Source organism: Glycine max, chromosome 7, assembly GCF_000004515.6.
Source record: "Glycine max cultivar Williams 82 chromosome 7, Glycine_max_v4.0, whole genome shotgun sequence".
NCBI classification, from domain to species: Eukaryota; Viridiplantae; Streptophyta; class Magnoliopsida; order Fabales; family Fabaceae; genus Glycine; species Glycine max.
In genome coordinates, this window is record NC_038243.2 from 4841601 (window position 1) to 4857011 (window position 15411).

At 30.8% G+C, this 15411-nt stretch overlaps 1 protein-coding gene across 1 annotated transcript; it reads left to right on the top strand.

Annotated features, from left to right (window-relative positions):
• The first annotated feature begins 3730 nt into the window (after positions 1 to 3730).
• On the top strand, positions 3731 to 6519 carry LOC100807078 (transcription factor MTB1). Its single transcript, XM_003528742.5, has one exon. It carries the CDS (start codon positions 4269 to 4271, stop codon positions 6147 to 6149), a length of 1881 nt encoding a protein of 626 aa, XP_003528790.1. The 5' UTR covers positions 3731 to 4268; the 3' UTR covers positions 6150 to 6519.
• Positions 6520 to 15411: the final 8892 nt, after the last annotated feature.

Genomic DNA, 15411 nt, shown 5'->3' on the forward strand with positions numbered 1-15411 from the left:
CCAACCAAAAATAAATGTTTCAACAAATTTATCACATCAAAAGTATAATTTTATGAGTTATATTTTTCTTACAACGTAAATTTTAGTATTAAAAAAAATATCTTTTATCATATCATTTATTTTAATTTCTCTCCAAACTTCACTTTCTCTTTTCTCTCTCCCATAACTTAAAAAAACAAACAAACAAAAGAACTTAAATTTTGTTCTAGAAATATGACTTGCCATTTTACCTGTTCTTACATTTTTTTTATTAACTCTTTTTAAAAAATAACTTAGGTATAATTTTTTTCGTATTAATTTAGGGTCGGTAAAAAATAAAATATATGTTTGCGTAATAATTTCATTAGATGGTAATCTGAGGCGAGTAATAAATTTTCATGTGTAATTTGATTATAAATAAATTAAAAAAGTTATTACGGTTGAAAAACTCCAAAATAAATTAAATAATTTTTTTCAACTAAAAATCTTCAAAAAACTATAATTTTCATCATATCCTATGTGATTTTCTTACACTTTTCAATAAAATTAGAGAAAAAGATATATCTTCGGGGAGTGTGTATGGAAAGATATAAAGAGAAAAAATATTTAAATTCATCAGTCATGTTTTATTTTTACATAAATTAAATTAATATGAAAAATTTATAAAGCCAAAATTAATACTTTTCAAATTTTATAGTAAAAATATTATTTAATTATGTGTTTTTAATATTTGTTCAATTAAAATTTGAGTTTTATTTTGGTTACCTGTATAGTGAAGGTCGTTATTAATTAAAGGCTGACGATGGTTACTCTAGCTAGGAGAAACGTTAATTTTAATTGGTCAGTAACAATATCAGCACCTAAGTAATTTGTTTTAATCTTTCTAAGACATTAAATAAATTTGTCTTCCATTTAATATTTTTTAAAACTATTATGACGGTTAATAAAAATGTAGAAAAATATAAAATTACACAAAATATATATAATTAATAATAGTAAAGAATATATAATTCCAAATCTTTCTTTAGTTTCTTAATAACTTTCGAAGTTATTTTTTTTTATTAATAAGAACTTTCCAATTACTAAGTGAAGTAAAATATTGAATAATTTTTATGTTTTTGGATAGTCAAGAAAATTAATTTTTATTTAATATTTTTCTATGGAGATTAGAAAATTAGCGAAAAATATTGTAAGAAAAATGTAACATCACTAAAAAAAGGTTAGGTAAACAACATCGAATCACAAACTCATTAGTTGTGTCAATCAATTTATATATTATAAATTTAAACCACAATTCTAAAAATTTAACTAATCTCCTATCGTTCATCTAATGATACTTATCATATAAATTTTACTACTATTTTTTTTATCAAACAAATGTTAATTATTAGTATTATTAGTCTTATATCTCCTAACACCAAATTAAATCAACATTGCTTTCAAAAAAAATAAATTAAATCAACATTATCTTTCGATTTAATTAATTTTGATATTTTTCTTCCCCTTTACTTTTCTTGCTTGTTAGATAACCCTTGACATTGTGCCGTACAATAGTAATAGCATGCGAGGGATGCGTGAGGGAACATGATCCTTCCGCTCAAATTAGTTTCAGATACGTACGCATTCATGAAAACTAACAGCCAAAAATAAATAATGTACATCGCAACAAATATATCACAGGAAAAGTATACAAATTTTAATGAGTTATATTTTTTATCAATAAATTTAAATGAGTTATATTCTTCTAAGATAAATTCTTACAATACTCTTTATTATTTGTTTGTTTTTTTTTATCACTTTTCATCATATTAATCGTATTTTAAACATCTCTCTCCTTTTGTGTGTTTCTCTCATAATTATAAAAAATAATTATGCAAATTTATTGAACAGATATGATTTCTCATTTTATATCCTCTGATCATATTTTTTATTGTTTCTTTTTTCATAAAAAGTTAGGTAATGCTATTTTGGATAGCATAAGATTGGTGTGAAGTATTATAACTAATGACTAATCTTTATTTAAGAATTTAATTGATTATCTCTAAGGAAGTCTTTTTTCTCATATGTAATTTTCATTCACAAAAGTATCAAATATAAGATTTTTATTTAAGAAATTTGAACCTAATATCACTTCAACCAACAACATATTAATTAGATAATGTTCATTAAATATTTTTAATATTGTTCTTTAATTAAATTTAGAATTTTATATATTTCGACCACAATGCATGTACAACAAAGGTTGTCATTAAAACTTTACATTGATTACCACGTGAAATGTTAATTTTAACTAGATAATAATATTAAAAATATGTAAAGAATTACATTTAAAATTTATTTATTGTTTTATTTCCGACATGAGAAAAATATTAATTTTTAAGTTAAATATGTTTTTATTTCTTTAAAATGGGTGTAATGCTTGCTTTTGGTCTCCCAAATCTAAAACAAAACTTTTTTGAGAAATATACCTATTTTAGTTACTGAGACTATAATTTCGTTAAGTTAAATGTTGACACAGCTAAAAAGTTGACATGTCATCACTTGTTTTTTTTTTTATAAAGGAGTCGTCACTTGTTACTCCCTCTATTCTTATAAGCTAAACATTTTTTTACAGCATTCAATTCTTTTTATTTATTTTCCATATATAATTTTTATATTCATAAAAATTGAATTGTCTAGTTTTATTAATACTTGGATATATTATGTTATATATTCCTTACAAGATGCCTACCAAAAAAAATAAATTCCTTACAAGATGTTTTTTTATTGATTCTCTTAATATTTGATAAAGTAATCATTAAATAAAAATGTATTTATTTCCTTAAAAATATATTTAATGTTTTCCAATTAGCAAGAGATTTAGAAGAACAATGTTACAACTCACAAGAAAACTTAATTATATATATATATATAGTATAAAAAAGAAAACTTAATTTAAATTTGAAATTTACTTTGCATGTCAATCTCCCAACATTTTACAAAGACAAAATCCAGTCGCAGATCTTTAGTAGAGCCGTCAAGTCATTTTCCCTGAATCTTATGACACACTTACTAATTTTACTTTGGAAAAAGGTAAATAAAAGACAATTTTTTTTTGCAGAAGTTGGATATGCATTTTTTGCCAGTATTTAAAAACCCAGTGTTCTGATGTTTTCATTTAGCAAAACGAAATAAACTCCTGCTATGTTTTTGGTAAGAAAGTGGTGCTAATTGACAACCAACCAAACCAATGCAGCCACTCAGATATTCATAACTGTGAGTCACATGTGAGTTATTGCGTGTCACTGTTCTGCACGAGTATCACGAATTTCATATAATGATCCCTTAAACTCGAAGGTTAGCTTGTCCTTATCTACTTACACACTAAGTAATACAAACACCACTGCTTTGTTTTGCTTATTTATTACCACATTTTATTTCAAAAAATTCATTGAATTAACTGATTTAAGTGATAATTAAATTTAATAATATTAATAATTTTTTAAGAGATAACTTTTTTCAACAATGAGTGTCACTTATCTCATTAATAATTTTTACAATAAATAGATGATTATATATTTCTTAAATTTAGGAAAAAAAATGTTCCCATTTGTTTATTTTATATATAGGAAGTTGTACACATATGCTCATTTAAATTCATATTTTATACTTATATAGAAAAAAGTTAATTACTACTAGCAGTTTATTTTAAAAAAATATATTTTAATGTTTTGCAGGCTTGAGTACAAGACTAGTAGATGGATAGAAGCAAACAACCAAAAGCACTACCTCTCAACTTCCAACCAAGTAACCCTGGTAAAAATTTAACCATAGTTTGACAAAACCATAGTTTTTCATTCGCACTTTGCAGTTACAAGTTACAACAAAGAAAGAAAGAAGTTCGGAGTGAGAGAACGTAAGCGGCGTTGTTCCTTCTTTGTTCATTGTTCATTCACATACACTATTCTCTCTTTCTCGCAAACTCTCAAACCCTGAAACCTTTTTCTTTGTTGTTGTTTCGTTCTAACACCTTCACTTTGGTGGGACGAAGAACCTGAAAAAAAAAACCTTTTTTATTTATTTGGTGAAACTGAGACATAAACGTGTTTTTCCTCGGAGACACAGGCATCCTTTCGATTACTTGAACATATGGTTTGCTCGTAATGTTCCTTGTTCGTGTTCAGTTGCTACCCTCTTGGCCCCTTTTTAGGTTTCGGTGATTTTCCGGAGACCCAGGTTGGAATTCGCGAGATCTGAGGGTTTTCTGGATTTGGGTGTTGCGAAAGTTGAGATTTTGCTGTGGTTTGGGGATGAAGATTGAGGTGGGGTTGGGAGGGGTGTGGGATGAGGAAGAGAAAGCGACGGTGATGGAGGTTCTGGGACGTGGAGCGTTCGATTACTTGGTGGCGAATTCGGTTTCGAACGAGAATCTGTTAATGGCGTTCGGGTGTGGCGAGAATATGCAGAACAAGCTCTCGGATCTCGTGGAGCGACCCAACTCGTCGAACTTCAGTTGGAACTACGCGATCTTCTGGCAAATTTCGCAGTCCAAGTATGGGGATTGGGTTTTGGGGTGGGGAGATGGGTGTTGTAGGGAGCCAAGAGAGGGAGAAGAGGGTGGTGGAGAAGTGAGAAGGGTTAGGGTTGTTTTTGATGATGATGATGAGAAGGTGCAGAGGATGAGGAAGGGGGTGTTGCAGAAGCTGCACATGACTTTTGGGGGTTCTGATGAGGACAATTATGCTTTTGGGTTGGACCGCGTGACCGACACAGAGATGTTCTTTCTTGCTTCCATGTACTTCTCTTTTCCCCGGGGGCTTGGGGGTCCAGGTAAGTGTTTTGCTTCTGGGAAGCATTTGTGGGTTTCGGATGTGTTGAAATCTAGTTTTGATTACTGTGTGAGGTCTTTCTTGGCCAAATCTGCTGGGATTCAGACTGTTGTTTTAGTGCCTACTGATTTTGGGGTGGTGGAGATGGGGTCTGTGAGGATGGTTGGTGAGAGTTTTGAGTTGTTGCAGGCTGTGAAATCTGTGTTTTCTGCACAGGCATCATCATTATTAGTCCCCCACATGGTTAAGCCAATTGCACCGTTGGATTTGGTGAGGGAAAAGAGAGATGGGAGTGAGAGTGCAAATGCTCTTTTATCTGGTTTGGCAATTGGGGATAAGAATAAGAATATTAATAACAATAGTAGAGTAGAGGGAATTGGAGTTCCGAAGATTTTTGGGCAGGATTTGAATTGTGTGACTCAATTTAGGGAGAAACTTGCTGTGAGGAAAATGGAGGAGAGGCCGAGGCCATGGGGAGGCCATCCCCCCAATGTGAATAGTATTGGCTTTCCGAACGGTGTTCAGGGTTCTAGTTGGGGGGCTGGTCAAGTTGTGAGGCATCTTGGTCCTCCTGAAATGCTTGCTCCTAGGTTGGCCAGCTCCGGCACATTGCCAAAGCTGGCCAATGGTGCGAGGCATGACTTTGTGCATAACAACTTTGAGCAGCAACGGCCGGTACAGATGCAAATTGATTTCTCAGGAGCCACTTCGAGGGCAGCTTCTGGGAGATCAATAATTGCCGAGTCTGAGATTTCTGATGTTGAGGCGACGTGCAAGGAGGAGAGAGTTAGTGTTGCCGATGACAGGAGGCCGAGGAAGCGGGGGAGGAAGCCGGCTAATGGAAGGGAGGAACCCCTCAATCATGTGGAGGCAGAGAGGCAAAGGCGGGAGAAGCTGAACCAGCGGTTCTATGCATTGCGAGCTGTTGTTCCAAATATCTCTAAGATGGACAAGGCATCACTGTTGGGAGATGCTATTGCTTACATCAATGAACTTCAAGCAAAACTCAAGACCATAGAATCTGAGAGAGAGAGGTTTGGAAGCACCTCTATGGATGGACCAGAATTGGAGGCCAATGCAAGAGTAGAAAATCATCATAATGGAACTCCTGATGTGGATGTTCAAGTTGCACAAGATGGGGTCATTGTAAAGGTGAGCTGTCCTATTGATGTTCACCCAGTTTCAAAAGTCATTCAAACCTTTAAAGATGCAGAAATTGGTGTTGTTGAATCAAAAGTTACTGCTACAAATGTTTCTGTTTTCCATACATTTGTAGTTAAATCCCAAGGACCTGATCAGCTGACAAAGGATAAGTTGATTGCGTTGTTTTCCAAAGAATCCAGCACCATAAAGACATTATGATATGGAGAATTGCAATTAACACAGCCCTTAAGCATGATACATATAGAAGAGCCAAATATCTATTTCTTCTTCAGAAATTTTGTTATACCATAGAGAATCTAAAAGTAAAGTAGTGGGCATTTAGAGACGTAGAATAATAGCTTCTATTAACCCTCTAGGGCAGCCAGTTTATGTTTGTCTATAATATACACAGTTTATCATAAGAAGTATTATTCCTGCTATGTCAATTATTTTGTTTAGTTTAACCATTCTATCATTTTACCTTGATCATAGGCTCATAGCCTCATAGAATTTCTGTCTTTTGCTTTTCTTTGCTTGTTTCTTGTATTCTACCTAAGTTTTGTGCAGCAAAATATTAGTTAATTGTCTACTGATTTGATCATTTTCTCATTTCTAGGGATATCCTCTCCCTTCTTTAGAATATTATGTTATTAGTAATAGGATAATTTCATATTTGTAATCCTTTCTTCTATAGGATGCCTTCTTTGTTAATGTCAGAATACTTCTTTCCTATCTCAACAGTATCTTTTATGAGTTTAATTTTTATGGATTGTCAGATTTTATATTGTTGATCCATTAAAAATCAAATTAGGCATGGCTTTTAAGGTATTTATTACAAAAGTTAACTATCTTACTGTATATGACAGTCTATGGTTAGATGACAATCAGTGTACTCATCTTCAATTTCCTACTAGAAATGCATGTTTCTTGTCAAAATGCATCAGCTGGTGTAATGAAGAGTTTCCTTAAATAGGAATATCAGTTTCTTATTTTTAATACACACATGGGCAATTGAATGAATTTATTGAACTTGGTCTTTATTTTTTCTTTCTGCTTGCATATAAAGGAATGGTTTGTTTTGTGCATTTCATTGGCTGGCTTTTCAAGAAGTTAGAAAATGAATGGAAATAAAGGGGCCAACAAACTTTTGCATAGTTAGATCCTTGGTTTTATTTTATCTGACCAACCACACGGTAGTGTGAATGTATTCTCATTCTAGGGTACTTCTTGTTGTGCATGAAAAGGAAGAAAAGGGGTACTGCCCTCAAATTGTAGTCAGTTCCTTTGTTATTTCCATAACAAGTTTGAGTTTGAGGTATCTCATGCAGAAGAAAAGATCCTGTGGTTGAAAAGTAAACGGAGCTGGAAAAGGAGGCTAAAGCCAAACATAGCTTAGGCAACAAATAAAATAAAATGAAAATACACGTCTCATTATGCAACAAAATTAAATACATATATAAGTACCACTGTGCAAAGTTCACATGAAATAATATAATATTCATTCTTTTCCTTTGTCCTTCACTGTGTAGCATCGTGTGACTCGTGTCCCATTTGATATTTTCATTAATTGAATTATTATAAAATGGTTCACGTGCCCAAGTTCTTTTCATCCAATGAGTTTTGCGATGACAAGGATCATGTGGTGCATGTGTTTGCTTATGGAAGAGAATGAAAGTTAGGACTTTGGAAAGGGAAAAATAAAGGCAAAAGGAAAGAAAACGATGCGGGAAAGAAAGAAAGTGTGTGTGACTATTGACTAAAGTTATATATATCTGACATAGTGCTGAGAGAAGCCCTAACAAGGTCGTGTCAATTTTTACATGAAATTCTTGCGTATGATTCTTTGCCTATAGTTGAATGATATAGATTGCCCACCAATATTTGTATTTTTTTTACTTCCATAGTTTATCATTTTTTTGGGTCGGTGACAATTATTACTGGGTAGAATTTGAACATGGAATAATGCTACCTTCAAAGTCTTAACCCGAATGCGACTTCTAAAAAATTGTAAAGCTATAATAATCATTGTCAAAATTATTAGTGTTCAACAGCACGATTCATGTAAGGCCCAATAATAATATTATAATGATATGATTCTTAATGCATGTTATCACATATTGAACATTTGAACTTGAATCAGGAAAGTTTTTTGTATGAATAATAATCTCCAACTTTGTGGCTAGAGTTTTTAAAGGTAGTAGATAGTTATTTTTTTATTTTTTTTCTCCATGGCAAACGGTTATTTCTAGAGATGGCGCAGTGGATTGTTGATTTTGCTTCGTCAAGAAAAGCAATTTTCCTACGATTTATAATTACAATTTTTAGGTGGTGTTATAGTTTAGGCTTTATTAAAGTATTTTTGGGAGATTATAGGGGCAGAGGCCCAAAAAAGAAAAAGAGAATTAGAAATTGGTCCCGGGAACAAGTAAATAATTTTCATGTACCGCAAAAACTGATAAAATGTGATCAATATTAGGTGACGAAAAAAGCATGACATAGAACATCATGTTTCAAGTTTTCAGCTTTTCCTGCCCAAATACCCTTGTATTTTCCTTTGGTGAAAATCCTCTATTCATATTGTAAGATCCATATTGTATTCTATCTAGATGATCAAGACACATAGTTTTGATATTCCATACAGATAATAATAAAAAAAGGTTAAAGAAACTTGCCCTTAGGTGGTAGTGAAAGTCCATCACAAGGGGACGAGATGTGGGGACTCGCTCGTCTGATGCAACACAAGGGTCAAGAATGAATAATGCCATGTGGTGTGGTGGTCAAGCAAAACTGTAGATGTGACCTTTGTATCTTTTTGGGGTGTGTGTGTGGTTGAAGTGCATATCCACAATATGTTTAAATCCAAAAATTGCAAATTCTGAGATCCATGAGCAAAATCAAGCGCCAATATTCCAAATCGATATGATTGAAGGAATGGACACATGCTATTACCCATTAATGATGATAATTAACCTTATTCATACACATCACCTTTTAATTGTGTCTAATTATTTGGTTTAGGCATTTATTATTCTAAAATTTGACTTGTATTCAGTCCTAATAGCCACTAATTGATATGAATGGCGTAAGATGCCTTATATACCTGACGAATTTCCAAGAAATGTCATTAATTGTTACTGCGTACAAATTACGGGTCACGTGGCATGGTAGTTAGGGTGGGTACATGCAAAATGTGTAGCTTTGGTTCCTTGGTAGATGCATGTCGGTCTTTAAGGTCAACCAAAGCTTCGATTTGATATCATTCGAGACTTAGGCTAAATGTGTCACCAGTATGAAGTGTGAGAATGTCTATGGCCAACTTGTAAGGCAGTGGAATACGATATGTTAGAGGCCGATCCAGTCTTACTAGAGCAGACTACATGCATTTTAATTTAGAGGTTTTTAAAAATATTTGATTTAACACACACATTTTGGGGCTAAAATTTAAAAATCTACATGTGTGCTTGCGTGTGCTTATTATATTGTTCCCTTAACATGAATTTTTTAGACCCGTCATAGATTATGACCATTTAGTGTTTTTAGTTGATTTAAATTTTCTCAGAGCCTTAAGAATCTGATGTAGTCACTGCCCATTTATATTCAAGCAAAATATAAAGCGCTAGGAAGCTAAATTTGTTGCTCATATAAAAAGAGAGTTACACTTATTAGATTATAAAAAGGGAAATTTCACTAGTCAAGCCTGAAAAGTTAGTTGAACAATATTGTATAGCAATTATCAACATTTAATTTTGTTGGAGGCATTGATGGTCTTCAGTCTTCACGATGGTTTTCATGATGCTACCAAAAACGTTTATTTGCTTAATATCAAAGTTAAGCAGAAAAAACTTTGATAATAATTTGTTTTCGTTTCTCTGCTTAACTTCTATTGGGTATGTTTCATGGTTTCTTCGTGGCAAATGAACATCTGATAAACTCTTTATATTAATTCTTTGTCTATTTTTTGACCCTCCTAACTTTCAATCCCCAACTTTAGTTTTCTCTGAATAGAGAAGAAGAACAAGATAGAGCTTCACTAACAACTCTAGATCAATAATATGTTTTAAAATTTTATTCTACTAAAGAGGAATCAATGAGAAAATTAAGAATTCCCAACTTTATTTATTTATTTGTAATAATAAACAAGGAAAAGGGTAATCCAAAATTCACTGGGTAAGCCCAAAGAGAATATTAGAGATGCATTGTGCACTCTCGTGATTCATTAAATAGAAAACTGTGTATTAACAAAACTGATTTCAACAGAGTAGCTGAGCTGTGTCTCTTATATACTAATAGTAAATGAAGTAGTAGTTTGTTTTTATTTTTATTTTTCACAGGTATCTTCTTTGGAAACAACAGTGCTTGAGGCACTTTTCTTGGGAAAAATTTAAACCTTGATTTGTCAAGTGGAATTAGCCCACAAGTCCAAGACAGCCTTAAAGCAAAGGATCTCTTACTAAAATTCCATTGGGATAAAGTTTCTCTACAAATATTTATAGGAGAAAAAAAAGAGAATAAATTAAACTTTTTTCATAAATTAAAATTAACTCTTCATAAGCTGATATACATAAGTTTAATGATTTTATACAGACTCGTAAGCCATTTTTGTTTCTCCCTGGTTGAGCATAGTGAACGCATATTGCAAATGGGTGCACATGTGACGGAACTACTTAGGTGGGCTCAACGAGGTCCAAAATGTTTTAAAACGAAAAGAGTTAATATTGCATCTTGCACTCCCACTATTGTGTTATTCACCTCCCATTGCATTCTAACTGCATTTTGGAATAGACTTTCAGAATCCAATGGGAGATGGAGGATGTAATAGCCAAGAGTTAAAGGTTTTTATTGAATGGGCTTAGAATTTTTACAATAGATTATTATTTTGTTTTTCTTTTAATTTCCTAAGATAAGATGATGTTAGATTGTTATTCTTGTAGACAACTATTTAGTGTAGGGTTCTGTATTGCATAATGAAGATGAAAATGAATTCACCGAAAAAAAATGAACATGAAAAAAATACATGAGTAGTATTTTGTCTTCTCTTTAGCTTTTGATCCAATGGTACTTCGTTAGTACACCAGCAATTACCTTTTAGCTTATTTCCTAACAAATTGTAACAAGGGTGTATGAATTTGGAGGGTAAAAATGTAAATGACATACAACATTAACTCTATTTGTATGTACCTTATTTTATATAATGATAGACAGATTGAAAGAGTGGAGTGATCTAAATTTGATTACATTAGCTGAGGTGTAAAAGTACCTTTAAAAATATATAATACGGGAAACATAGCATGATAAAGAATCAAATTTGATATCAACCATCACATAAAATATTAAAAATATTAGTGATTGTTGATGCCAACTTAATTTCGTGATCTATGATTTTAGACAAATTTATATGTAAACACTTGTATCACGACACTTTATTTAATAGTTGAAAATGCAATTTTAAATGAGTATATAGATTGTGCACGTCAAGAATTTATCTTATAACTTAACTATCAACTATATTATGCTTGAATATATATATATATATATATATATATATATATATATATATATATATATATATATATATATATATATATATATATATATATATATATGATAAAGTTATTTGAAGAGTAACTTTAAAAAGTTATTATTTATTTTAATAATTTATTGTCTTGAAATCTAATAATTAATATTAACGATTTATTATAACGATTAAATTTTAAGAAAATGAATCCTATGATAAATAATTTTTAAATAATTACTCTTGAATAAATTAATCACTTCTTTTATATATATATATATATATATATATATATATATTATAATTATATATAGTATCCTTCACATTACATGTCAAAAGATTTTTCATTTTCTATTTAGTTAGTGGAATAGGATATGAAATTATTTATTACTTTTAAATACATAAAAATTTATTGTCATCAGACCTATTTGATTTTTTATTTTATTTTCTAAATTGTGCAATTTGATTTGTGGTTTGTCACACTAAAACAAAACCAAATCAAATACAACCATAATTATTATATATGTTGTTTTACTTTTTCTTTTTTTTAAGTTTTGTTGTTTTGAATGATTATTATTTAAGTATTTTTGTTTGTTTTTTAAAAATTTACTAGTATAATTTTAAAATCACAAAAACTAAACTAAAATAAATTATAAAATATTGATTTAATTTAAATCAAACTAAATCACACAATACTTATTTTTTTTTTGCTTGATTCTAATTAATTTTATAAAAAAATCGCATCAAATCGAAAGACCAACATCTCTAGTGGTAATAAATACTAATAAGGATGAAAAAAATGATACAGATCAGTTTCTCTAATAAAATTGTACTGGTAATTGATTTGTAATTTTCTTTTACCTTTGCTTTTACTTTTAGGCCGTACTAAGGTGTCTGATGTGCTATAAATACCCACCAAATTAAGAAGGGCTTGCCCCTTTCTGACGAGGAATATGATTAATTTCAATACTTCAACCTCTGTAAAAAGTGCTTCACTATCTCTTCAATTGCAGAAATATTAATTTGCCTCCACTCATCTACAACTACAAGTGATGAGGAATATGATATTTTTGCTTGAATTGAAATAATTAATGCATGTGTGCATTATAGGTGAACTGGTGAAGAGTCTTTGATCATATCATCATTGGTTGCAACCAGCGGCACCAAATCCATGCTCATGCATTATACTATCTCTTTCTTCACACACCAAATAATTAAGTTTATCCACAGCTTCACATTTTTGTCAGGACACTGTCAGATTATCTTTTTACTTGCCTCTTTGGTTTCGTTATATGCAGTCTTTATTTAATTTATTATCTTATTACTTTTCCTGGCATGTCCAAGGTGATCGAATCTGTCTCATGTGTGTTCATTTCAGGTTTAACATATTTGAACACTTCCTAAATAAATTACTTTACATGAGATTGAAATTGCACTTAATTAATTATACGTACAGTTTAATTAAGTGTAATTTCATAATTAATGTATATTCCAAATGGGATAATAATTGGGTGAATCAGTATATATATAATGCTGTAATTTTTATTAAATATCCTTTTCTCATAGCACAGCCTTGGAGTCCCATGCTGCAAAAGTTGTGAAGCACACAACCCATGCTCTGAAAATTGAAATGGTGAATCATGAAAGATTAAGCGGTGCCAATTTTATTTTAAAAAAAGAAAAGAAGTATGATGGTCGAACCTTTATTTTATTCTTTTTTCTAATTTTAACGCATCTTTCTGCTGAGTGCAAGCGCATGACCAAAAAAAATTCGTATAGTGAGAATCACCTTTTGGCGGCTTGTGCGTGCTTTCCCTAAAATGCTTAAAAGTTAAAACTACTATTACTATATGTAGCCAGTAGCTACAAGATCAAATATTATTATTTATAGCATGATTGGAGTCACAATGAGGTGAATCAAAATCAATTTTTGTTGCTTTGAAAAAATTATGGTAAGGTGTGATAATAAGGTGTGTAGAGTGTACCATCATTCTATGAATTATATCAATCTAAATGTCATTATTTTTTGTGCATTATATACACAAAAATTCACTTTCCCACCGTAGCTGGGTCATCTCGACATGTTATAAGTCATAGATATGCTTTTCAGTTGGCTTCCTGGTGTCATATTGGTTTTCGAGTAACCGTGAAACAATTTCATTTAAAATCCACTTTTAATTTTATCTTTCTTGTTTTTTTTTTCTTTTTCTGCTTTTTTCCTACCTAGGTTTTTTTTTTGAAGGATCTTTCCTAGCTACGTAGTTCAGTTCTTATATAATGGAATGAAACTATAACATCGTATAATAGTTCAAAATCACATGTCACAAATGAAAGGGTGCATATTCTCAATCAATACTAAATCTTGTTATTTCGTTTTCTAGGCAAAATAACAACCCAGGGTTGATATGAGGAGAAAATGAGGCAAATGAGTATTACAAAAAGTTTAACATGAGTTTTTTGCTTAGACACAAAGGAAGTGACTTCGCTTTAAAAAAATCATCATGATATTAATTATGACGAAATAACATTTCAGTGTTCACTTTAACAAGTTTTGCATAAGCCAAGTTTTCTCCTAGGATTCACAAAAATCTAAAGATGCTATACCCCATACTTCACATGCCATGACCGAAGCAATATCTCCCTTTTGTGTACCACATATATCACTTTAAATTTAGATTTCTTAAATAAAATTTAAATTTAATCTTTAACTTAGATATGAAGTTACAATTAAACGTATCACTTTGTTTTAGAAAAAATTAATTAAGTAAAAAAGAATTAAAACTGACCCAGCTAAAAAGAATTAGTTAAATGTCAAATTAAAAAAAAACTGTATATAAGAAACTCTAGAGATACCTCTGGTTAAAAAAAAATCTAATTGTTAAAAAATTTACATTCTCTCTTTACATTAATAAAAAGGACAAGAAAATAATTCATATGGAAGCGAATGTGGCCAACGCCAATTAGTGCAGTGAGATTAAGAATTGGGTGTGGAAATGGAAATGATTTATTTTTAATCTATATTTTAGTCCGTCGTCTTCATTTAAAGTTTTGCCGAGAAAAATTATAATTATTTTAAATAAACAAATTCACACTCACGTTCACAAAGTTCTCCCCTACTCATTATCCACACTTTTCAGGAGTAAAAGCCAAAATGTCACTAAACCAAGCATTAAAGCAAACTCGTGTAAATATTATAATTAATTAGTCTTGCCAATTTCTCAAATTTTCTCCCTTATACCCGGTAAATTCATAGTTTCCTACAGCAATTAAATTAACAAAAACCGTAAAATGGAACTAAAATTTATCAAATTGAGTTTGTGTCTGCATTTTAATCTTAGAACGTGCGTATTTTACATGAATTTGAGAAGCTGTAAGAATAACAAATTTCAATAGGTTCAAAATTTGTTGGCTTGGTTATACTCGATCAACAAAAATTAAGAAATCACAAGAGATATATAGCTTTTGCTTTGACGTGGAATCTGATGCAAAAATGTGAGAAGGGAATGCTTTATCAAACATGCTAGGGATATCATATAATCTTCTCTCAAGTATGTAGTGTTCAATTATCAAATTTGTGTATATGAATAAATAGTTGTTGAGAAAAGTCATTCCTTAAACAAATCAATCTTTTAGTTCTCTCCCAAAAAATACCTAAACTTTTGGATGAACTTGAAATATCTCCAACTGAAAGTGAGTAACTATAATCTTTCAGAGTTACCGAGATTCTTTTAAAGAGCCAATCTACAACATTATAGTTATTTACAAATATATATCAATTTAACATTATCATTCATAACAATGACTAAAAACATATTCAAATGCCGATATGTTATTACTCCAGCCACCGTGACTTCTAAGTTAAAGATCATTTGATTCCAATAATTAATTATTGATACGCAATATCAACTTCTTCAAAATCTAACAAGCAAAAAGAAGATTAGAAATATTGCTCAAGAATGTTACTTTAAA

What these genes read in the sequence shown, in the direction of transcription:
- LOC100807078 (XM_003528742.5), top strand. Translation starts at nt 4,269, where the DNA reads ATGAAGATTGAGGTGGGGTTGGGAGGGGTGTGGGATGAGGAAGAGAAA.